The following is a 9,173-nucleotide window of genomic DNA, read 5'->3' as shown; positions in this document are numbered from 1 at the left end:
TTTTATTTTCATTTTTTAACTTGAATAATAGATTTATTATATTTTTTGAAAAATAACTAAATGATTATTTGATTCATTGATCTAAAAGTGAATTGATTGATATCATTCAAATATTAAAGTAAAAATATTAATTAGAATATTTTTTTATGTTTTATTTAAGTTTCAAGCTTATTCTTGTTTTTCTACTTATATATCTTATTGTACAAGAGTAGTAAAGCTTAGGTATTAACTAAATTATTACTTTAGTTTCTTGGTTATCATTGTCACTATAAATTTTACTATATTTGTAACAACTTTGTAAAAATGTATATTTACATATTTGTAAGCATCCCAAAATGATTATCTCAACAAATATTACCAAAATAATACATCTTTGAAAATATTATACTCCTAAAAACATCAACTCCTGGATCATCAACATCTTTGTGAATTCATTCACAATGTCTCACTAACATGCCCACATTCTATTCAACATCTTATTCAACTCCCCTTTTCCTAAGCTCCAATAAAAATAAAAATAAAAAACAAAACAAAAGCACCAATTTTCTATGCAAAACAAGTAAAATATCCACCAATGAGCTGATGCCCAAAAGATGTTAAAATGTGCAAGTGGGTGCCTACCGACGCTGAATTTGGCCCCCATCAACATGGTGTCGGTGAGCACCGCACCAAACCCACCAACTAAGATCGAAAGATGCCGACCTAACGACGCAGCCACCGACACACAGAAGCAGGTGCAAAAAAGGAGCCTTTTGAGGGATTAGTGGGCAGCAGCGGTGCTGCAGAAGGCGCCGACGTGGAACGCCGCAAAAAAGATCCGCATCGTAGGCGGGGAAGTGTTCGGACGCTTGCGATGCCGTGGGCAGCAATTTTGAGGAGGGTGCCAAGGAGTTGGGTTGGCACGCCACCCGAAGAATTTGCTACTCGACTGGTTTCAGTTGTGGGTTCCATGAATTTGCAGAGATAGCTATGGCTATGGCGGATGCCGATGTGGGGAAGAAGCTTCGGGAGCTCTTGCGCACCGGGGATGCGTTGTGGACCACCGTTAGCAGGCTGCCTTCGCACGTACTCACGGCCGATTGCCGGGCGCGGCTGCTCAAGGTTGTGCAGGCTGAGCGCAATTTTGTGGCCCGTTTGGCGGCTCAGGACAGGACTGCCGTTGCTGACGCTCATCTTAGCAGGTGATTGCGCTGCCCAATTCTGTGAACAAAGCTCTCTCTCTCGCTCGCTCGCTCGCTCTTGTTCAATGGTTGTTTGTTGGGTGAGTGCGAGTGTTAAGATGTGGCGATGAAGTTTGGAAGGTTTCAAAAACAAGCAGTGAATAGGAATTTTCTGTCTTACATGTGGTTGTGATTGCTGTGAATGATGGAATCTGAGTTTGAATTTCATGAAATTTCGTAACACTCTGGGTGGAAGTTGCGCTGGGATGTTGTAAGTGAAGTATTTAGGGTTTAGTTAGCCACTAATTGGACAGGTTCGTTTGGATGTGTGTGTATTTTTTTAATGCAGCTCAAATTTTGGGCATCTGGAAGGAATCGTTTTCGTTCTCCAAAATCAGGGTTGGCGAGTTGCTGGTGCTACTGCTGCTCTGAAATCTTTCCAGGTATTGTCGTCCGATTCGCTTGTGACGTCTGATGGGGAGGAGTGTAGAGCAGAAGATGGGAAGGGCGAGGTATCCCCCCTCAGCTGTTTCTCTGGAGAAGGTGACGATGCTGTAGGGGCGGTGGTCCACATAGACTTAATCTGCACTCTCCTCGGAGAAGCTGTCTGGGTGGTCGTGATAAATAGTAAGGCGCGGAACAGGCTATGGTTTGACAAGAACAAGCGAATTGGTCTTCATACTCGCGTGTCGACGTTATTGCATGCTGCGTCTCTGGTCAAAGCGACGCGGCCTTCTGCAATTGTGCTTCTTGTGCGAGATGGATTGGAGAGCAAGTTGGAGCAGCAATTGCATGAAGAGTTTCATGCTACCAAAATGTCCGAGAACGATCCAGAGGAAGTTATGTCAAATGGTGTATCCAACTTCACGTTCCAGGATGTTGATGATGGAGACTGGGTGAATATTCACCTGCCGGTAGTAAAACCTAAGCGTTGGACAAGCTATTGGATTCGGATCACACACCCAGCACAACCTCAAACCCTTAGCAGCAAGTGCACAGATGATCCGACTATGAAACATGCATTTGCAGCAGATAGCTTCCGAGGCGAAGATGACGAAGATGCCACCTCCATCACCGGATCATCCTCGTTTTGGTCAGCCATTAGGAGTCTTAAAGCAAAGCACGGAGAATTCGACAAATTTCAACACGAAAGGAAAATCCTCAACTTGGACACGACCGCTCTCGTTGCCATGGTATCAGAGCTGACCAATGGCGGTGCGGAGCACTTGGTGAATCTATCTTCGGAGGAGAGGGAGAAGCGATATCCCATGATGGCGAAGTTCGTGTACGAGCAGGTGCAATTTCTTACTATGTCTCAACTATCCTTCCATGATCGGCTCAACACTTGATGTCATTGACATTTTAGCACTGGGTAGCACCAAGCTAATATTTGATGCTTGCTGTAACAGGCATTAGTTGAGCTCGATGAACCCTTTCTGCCACAATTTGAAGAAGTCTTCAGCGACAAGCTCCTCGTGATCTGCGAGTATGTGTACGACGAGTTCACGTCTGTAATCCTCTTGAATGCCGGACCTCGTGAAAAGCTCCGGGCACATGTATTGTTTAGCCAACTTAAGTGAGTGGATCAATCCTCCTCTGCATAACAGTAGTAGCTAGTTTTGCTTGGTGCATGTGTAGGGCTTTCTTTGTCAATTGTACTGTAAACTGCTCTTTGGGTTTATTCTCTGAGTTATTTTATGCAGGGTGGTGCCGAACCTGCCATCTGCACGAGTGAATGCTCTCCCTGAGACGGGCAAAATCAAGCCTCGCCACAAGCTCGTTTTCGGCTGCGGTGACTTCTTGCAAGCTCCCACTGTGACCGCCAACATGTCTTTCGTGCGAGCTGTGCAGCAACAAGGCGTACCTGTGGCAATCATCCAACACCAACCTTGTGCTTTCATTGGCGATTGAGCAATCTACATCGGATGTATGAAAGCCCTTGCTACGATCAAATTCACCATCTGGGACTGTCGGTGTGCAGAGTCAAGTTAGCGTTTAATGTAATATTTGGACTTCCGCTGCGTGTGTGAAATGAAAACTGTACAGTATGATGCAGGTGGCATGGTCGAACCTTGACCTATTGCTAAAAGTGCGAGCTTTTTTATGGTAGAAGTGAGACCCTTAACTACGTTGGAATCTTGTGGTGCGTCGTTGAGGGACAACCTTTGTAAGTTCAGGGGTTTGGAAATGAATCAACCTCACTGTTGATCCAGACACAACACACATAATTATTTCCATAAAGGCGAAGATGAATTCCTGTTCTAGATATTACTGGTCTTCACCTAATGAGCTACACGCTCATACACACACCGAGAGCCTTGTGCTGTAACACCTCTCACTCGATTGCCCAGCACCAGTATTCAAATTTTACATTTACAGCAACCATAAACGCAAATGCAACTTCGGACTCCACGAAATTGAGCTCGACGCAACTCAACGTTCTGTGCAGTGAGCACAACGCTGCAGTGCACTTCGGTGACGAAGAGGAGAAACCTCGAGAAATAAAGACCCTTCAATAAGTGGCGAGCACCCAGTACCCACTTGTATCTTCAAGGCAGTTCATGGTATCTGTGAATTTTCCTTCTATTTTTCTAAATTTGTGCATGTTATGTTTTTGGTAGACACATTTTGATTGAATTTTAATGTGCTACTTATCAATCAGTCTCTTTGATGTATCTAGTTTTTAATTTCCTACCTTGACTAGCACCTTGCTTACTTTGCTTTCACTTAGTGGTCATTATAATTCAAACACATTGTTTTCAAACAGTATATGATTATTGTAAAAAATACAAAATAATAATAATAATAATAATAATTTTACAAATGTGCATAACTTGACATATTCCACCTTGCCAAAGATATAGGTTTATGTGAACATAGTTAAACACTACTTTTTCAACAATTCTTAATTGTGTAAATAGACAATAATAAGTAGATTATATTTAATACTCTTGATGCAAAATTTAGCACTCTATTGTCATTAGTCATTTATAAATTGACAATAATAGAGTGGTAGACTACACCAAATGAGTATTTTGCATGGCTTAATACACATATTATTAAAATTATAAGTATTTATTATACCATAAAGCACTTTATTTGTATTAAATCTAATGTCTGTTAGCCTCCATTTTAAAGCATTAGAATAAATTATATATAATAAGTCATATCTAAAACAATAGTATGTTGTAAATCATTTTACATTTTACACATGTTCTAATTTGACTTGATAAATATTTTTTAGAAGATGGTATATTATTTTTGTTAAAATTTTCAAATAGTTAATAACACTATGTTTGAGATATATAATCTAAGTACATAAAAATATGTAATTTAATATATACAAGCAGAAACTTTTGCTGTTGGGCATTGCAATCTGGAACTGCCATCCATATATTCCTTCATGTTCAACCTTAGAGAAGGTTTCTTTATATCTTTATCTTATACCTAAGTTGTTTCATATAATGGATATACACATTTCTAGCCAGCTCACACGGAAAAACATAATATATATATATATATATATATATATACATATACATATACATCTCAATTCAATTTTATAATTACAATTTTTGGTCTAAATTGACGAAGTCTCGCACACAAACACACTAAAATTTGAGTATGTACGAGTATTTAGGTAATTCAAAAACATGGCAGAGCTGCATTTTCAGAGGTGAACTTCCAATGTATGCTAATGGGAGACTTCTCCAGGAGATAACCCTAAACCCTAACTCGCTCGCGCTTGACGAAGAGAGCCACCCCCTCCTCACTCGCTGCCCGTGTCCCAGCTTTCCTGATCACTCCATGCTCTCGTCTTCACCAGCTCAGAGTGCGCACTAGCAGCCTGCCACCATGCCACCCAAATTGGACCCTTCCCAGATCGTCGAAGTGTATGTTCGCGTCACAGGTATTCACTGCCTTCTGACATCGGCACTTGTTTTTGAGAATTATCTGGTTTCATGGTTGCCCAGGATTTTGTCTTGGTTGTGGAGCTTTTGTTGTGATAGACCACAGATCGAGTGAATCCGTGTGGTTTTTAGGGTTGAGGGTTAGTTCTGGGTCTAGTATCTTCTATCTCGGAGAGAGAAACTATTTTCGGATTTATCCATCATGATGTAGTTTCTGGAGAAGTTGGATTTTGTACGAGTTTGGAGCGTTTGCGAGCTGGGCTATTAGTGCGACGAGGTTTTGCTGATGTGTTGCAATTAATGTGCTAATTTTTTTGATGTGGTGTAGGTGGAGAGGTAGGAGCAGCCTCCTCGCTTGCACCGAAGATTGGTCCTTTGGGTCTTTCACCCAAGAAGGTTGGTGAGGACATCGCTAAGGAAACAGCTAAAGACTGGAAAGGTCTACGTGTTACAGTCAAGTTGACAGTGCAAAACAGACAGGTTTGTTGTCACTCCATCACGATTATAGTTAATGATATATTTAGTAGCATCCAAACAGGAGCCTGGTTCAGTTCAGTTTGCATAGTCTCACCAATGAAATTAGTGACAGCAAACGTTGTGATCGTAGAGGGTTGAATTATAATTGTGGTGAACAGCAACTAGGCTGCATTGTTAGTGTAGTGCTGTAGAAGCCGATTCTTAGATGCTCTCGACTTGGAGCTATTCTTGATGGTGACGATTGAGCTTTGCAAGCCCTGCTATGTGTTAACTGACGAAAATTGCCTCTTGTGTCTACAACAGGCTAAGGTAACTGTGGTTCCTAGTGCTGCTGCTCTAGTTATCAAGGCTCTCAAGGAGCCAGAACGGGACAGGAAGAGAGTGAAGAATATTAAGCACAATGGAAATATCTCACTGGATGATGTGATTGAGATTGCGAAAATCATCATCCAGTGGTCGATGGCCAAGCACGCTGCAGGAACAGTCAAGGAAATTCTTGGCACATGTGTTTCAGTAGGCTGCACGGTGGACGTCAAAGATCCCAAGGAAGTCCAAGAAGGGATTGACGATGGAGAAGTAGAAATTCCCGAGTAGGATAGTGGGTAGAAGCTAGATTGGAATTTTTTTAACGATGAGGAGTTTGTTTATCCTGTTTTAGTGTAACATTGTACAAAAATGAGAGATGTTTTAGTCTCGTTTCTATGAGTTCTGACGCTCATTCACAAGTTTTGACTTTCTCAAGATTAGCCACATTTTCTCGGTAAAACCGTGGTTGATGTATTATAGAATCTCTTACAATATCATGTTGGCTTTGGTTCACATCATGGTTACTAGGCAGCTTGGAATATCCTGTAGCTAGGGCTGAATGCAGAAATTGTGCAGCACAATGCTATGATGACTAATCGGAAGAATGTTCAAAAGCTTTGCGAGGAATGATCGAGAGTTCTATACTAATAACTAGACTACGGTATGGCAGAATGAGGATGTAAACTCGGCTGTATCGACTGCAATTAGGAAAACTTACCTTTTGACGCAGCCGCTTCTAGAAAAAACCTGGTGATTAACCCTGACACTGACCTCGTTTGGGGCAAGAAAAGGAAGACACGGTCAAGGAGTGGAGTGTTTCGCAGAACGATTAAAATTCAGTTTTTGTACATCAAGTCAATACACCGTGCGGAGTAGTGACATTCCAAATTGGTCTACATTCGACCCAAGCATCATGATCGCTGAATAGAGACACACTTCAAAGGACCTGTTGAGCATATGGCACTCGTATGCTTCAGCACAAGTTCAAAACATAGTTGCATACGTTAAATGCAAAAGAGAGATTTCTTTCTTAAAACACTAACTCGTTCACAATCGAAACAATTTAGATGTGAGTGCGACACGTAGTTCCCATTAAGTCCTCTACAACAGATCGACAGTCCAAGTTCACGCCGCTTTATTTTATTTTCCAAATTGTAAATAACTAACTCGCCTTCAATGCTTCATTTCCTCCACATGTACTAGGTGATGTTTGGCATGAGACTCTTGTAAAAAACACCGTCACAGAAGCAGGTAGTTTTGACACATATCAGTTGTTGTATTGGGAGAGATCCTAGTCAACCAAAGGCAATCTCTCTCATTACCTTCTTGATACATGAATGCCGGAAATGCTTCAAACGCGCATTCGCAAACCCTAAAACCTGACTCCTTAAAAAAATCCCCCAAGAACTCCGACGTGCAGTAAACCAACCTCCTCACATTGCCAACAAGTGTTTCTCCCGCAGCTTCTCAACTTCCAAATAGGCAGTCCCATAGGGCAAAAACTCCTGCGAATGCTCTTGCGCAAGCTCCCGCAACCCGTCAGCCAGCTTGGGAATGGACATAATCTCGTCATTCGTCAGCCTCCTAACAAACCTCGCCGGATTCCCAGCCCAGAGCTCACCCGCAGGCACCCGCCGCCCGGGGGGCAGAACAGACCCCGACCCCAACATGGAATTCATCTCCACGAGCGACCCTTCCAACAACACACACCGCATCCCAACCACAGCTTCGTCCTCCACGGTGCACGACCTCAAGGTGCTGAACGCTCCAATGGTGCAGTACTTACCGATCAAAGTCTCCGCCGAGAGCCCAGTAGGGGCGGTGCCCGCAGCGTGCAGCACGCACTTGTCCCCGATACTCGACGAAAACCCTACCACGATACGGTTCAAGTCCCCCCGCAGCACTGACCCGTACCACACCGTCGCCCGATCCTGCACGTCCACGGCTCCTGCGAGCACCACATTCGGCGCTACAAACGCATCCACGGCCACGATCGGCACCCTATGCCCTACGGGCACAATCTGGCGCTGTCCTTTGTAATCCCACTCCGCATGAGGATGCGACGTTGCAAAGCCTCGGGTGCCTTGTCCCAGCTGCAGCTGCTGCTGCGCAATCGCTCCTCGTCGCGCGAGGGTGCGCGCTGCCATTCGGAGCGCCATCGCCGCAGTAATGCTCGCAATTCGAGGTCAAGAATTCACAACCCTCCTGCGCAGGGTGTCACTACTTCGAATTCTAGGGGAAAAATATGAAGGTCGACGTCGAGGTCAAGCCCCAGCTTCAGCCGAACGGGCTCTGTCCAACTCTCTTTTCCCTTCGTCGCTGCTTCTCATTACCAGCTTGGCCCTCTATTCCCTTTGTTCTCTTCGTTCCCTTACGGGGATCGTGCATTCCGTGGCGTAAACAACCGACGTGCCTTATGGTGTTCCCCTGAGTGGAACTCGCCTGTGCTGCCAAACAAACAATTTGGGTGTATAAGGTAATGGTTGCTTGCAATTTAAAGAGAGAATTATGAATTTGAATTTTTATAGTGATATAAATATGATATTTTTAAGATGGTTATTTCTGGGTGAAAGAATGCTTGCAAGTTTGGAAGGTGAATAAGATTCAAGACTAAAATTGAAACTTGTGTTTAATTGAATTTCTTTTTTCTTTTTTCTTTTTTCTTATTTTACTTTACTTGGGTGGTGATGAGCCAAATTATGTGTTGAGTATCATTTTTTGAAGAAGGTATTGTTCAATTTTTCAGAATATCTTCTATGTTAATTTGGGCATTTTCATTAAATATTTGATATTAGACATAAAAGATGATCATTGTCATTTATTTAGAAAACATTTATGTGATGTTGATATATCTAATAATTGGATCGTATTTTTTATTGGATATGAAAAAAAAATATTCATTTTAAAATTGTTACAAGTCCAAATTTTTATTATAGAAGTTGGCAGATCAAATTCTAGTAGCTAATGTTGCCTAACTAAAGTTAATACACTAATAGTGATTTTTTGATGTTTGATTGTGGACTTTTAAAGATGAAAATAAATAAATAAATAAATAAAATGTAAGTTTGCAATAAGTACAAAATTTTAACAAATACATTATATGATATGAAGTATGTATAATAATTTATATAAACTATAAAAAATAAATTATTTTTTATAGATTTTTTATAATAATAGAAAATAAGTTTTAAAAACAAAATTCTATTCAAGGTGATAATTATAAATAAATAAATATTCATTCAATATTTTAGTTTTTAAATAATTTTTACATGCCATCATGTAATGTTTGGTTTTTTCTAACATATAACATTATTTATTT

General features: G+C 41.5%; 3 protein-coding genes across 3 annotated transcripts; 2 read left to right on the top strand and 1 right to left on the bottom strand.

Moving 5' to 3' along the window:
• Positions 1-639: 639 nt before the first annotated feature.
• On the top strand, positions 640-3,428 carry LOC112282641 (uncharacterized). The gene is made up of 4 exons (XM_024520552.3): positions 640-1,181; positions 1,510-2,455; positions 2,570-2,736; positions 2,864-3,428. The coding sequence occupies exons 1-4, from the start codon at positions 970-972 to the stop codon at positions 3,069-3,071; spliced, it is 1,533 nt and encodes a 510-aa protein (XP_024376320.1). The 5' UTR covers positions 640-969; the 3' UTR covers positions 3,072-3,428.
• Positions 3,429-4,947: 1,519 nt separating this feature from the next.
• LOC112282658 (large ribosomal subunit protein uL11z) lies at positions 4,948-6,367 on the top strand. Its single transcript, XM_024520575.3, has 3 exons — positions 4,948-5,070; positions 5,400-5,551; positions 5,852-6,367. The coding sequence occupies exons 1-3, from the start codon at positions 5,016-5,018 to the stop codon at positions 6,140-6,142; spliced, it is 498 nt and encodes a 165-aa protein (XP_024376343.1). The 5' UTR covers positions 4,948-5,015; the 3' UTR covers positions 6,143-6,367.
• Positions 6,368-6,967: 600 nt separating this feature from the next.
• LOC112282652 (gamma carbonic anhydrase-like 2, mitochondrial) lies at positions 6,968-8,160 on the bottom strand. The gene has a single exon (XM_024520564.3). The coding sequence runs from the start codon at positions 8,011-8,013 to the stop codon at positions 7,288-7,290; it is 726 nt and encodes a 241-aa protein (XP_024376332.1). The 5' UTR covers positions 8,014-8,160; the 3' UTR covers positions 6,968-7,287.
• Positions 8,161-9,173: the final 1,013 nt, after the last annotated feature.

This window comes from Physcomitrium patens, chromosome 1 (genome assembly GCF_059467195.1).
Source record: "Physcomitrium patens ecotype Gransden chromosome 1, ASM5946719v1, whole genome shotgun sequence".
Taxonomy (NCBI): Eukaryota; Viridiplantae; Streptophyta; class Bryopsida; order Funariales; family Funariaceae; genus Physcomitrium; species Physcomitrium patens.
The sequence above is the reverse complement of the archived record's forward strand: the minus strand, read 5'-3'. Positions and strand labels throughout refer to the sequence as shown.

Bases quoted from the DNA above. Each gene is read 5' to 3' on its own strand.
- LOC112282658 (XM_024520575.3), top strand. From the start codon at position 5,016: ATGCCACCCAAATTGGACCCTTCCCAGATCGTCGAAGTGTATGTTCGC. The intron at 5,071-5,399 runs GTATTCACTGCC...GATGTGGTGTAG, and splicing joins AGTGTATGTTCGCGTCACAG to GTGGAGAGGTAGGAGCAGCC. The intron at 5,552-5,851 runs GTTTGTTGTCAC...TGTCTACAACAG, and splicing joins TGACAGTGCAAAACAGACAG to GCTAAGGTAACTGTGGTTCC.
- LOC112282641 (XM_024520552.3), top strand. From the start codon at position 970: ATGGCTATGGCGGATGCCGATGTGGGGAAGAAGCTTCGGGAGCTCTTG. The intron at 1,182-1,509 runs GTGATTGCGCTG...TTTTTAATGCAG, and splicing joins GCTGACGCTCATCTTAGCAG to CTCAAATTTTGGGCATCTGG. The intron at 2,456-2,569 runs GTGCAATTTCTT...TTGCTGTAACAG, and splicing joins CGAAGTTCGTGTACGAGCAG to GCATTAGTTGAGCTCGATGA.
- LOC112282652 (XM_024520564.3), bottom strand. From the start codon at position 8,013: ATGGCGCTCCGAATGGCAGCGCGCACCCTCGCGCGACGAGGAGCGATT.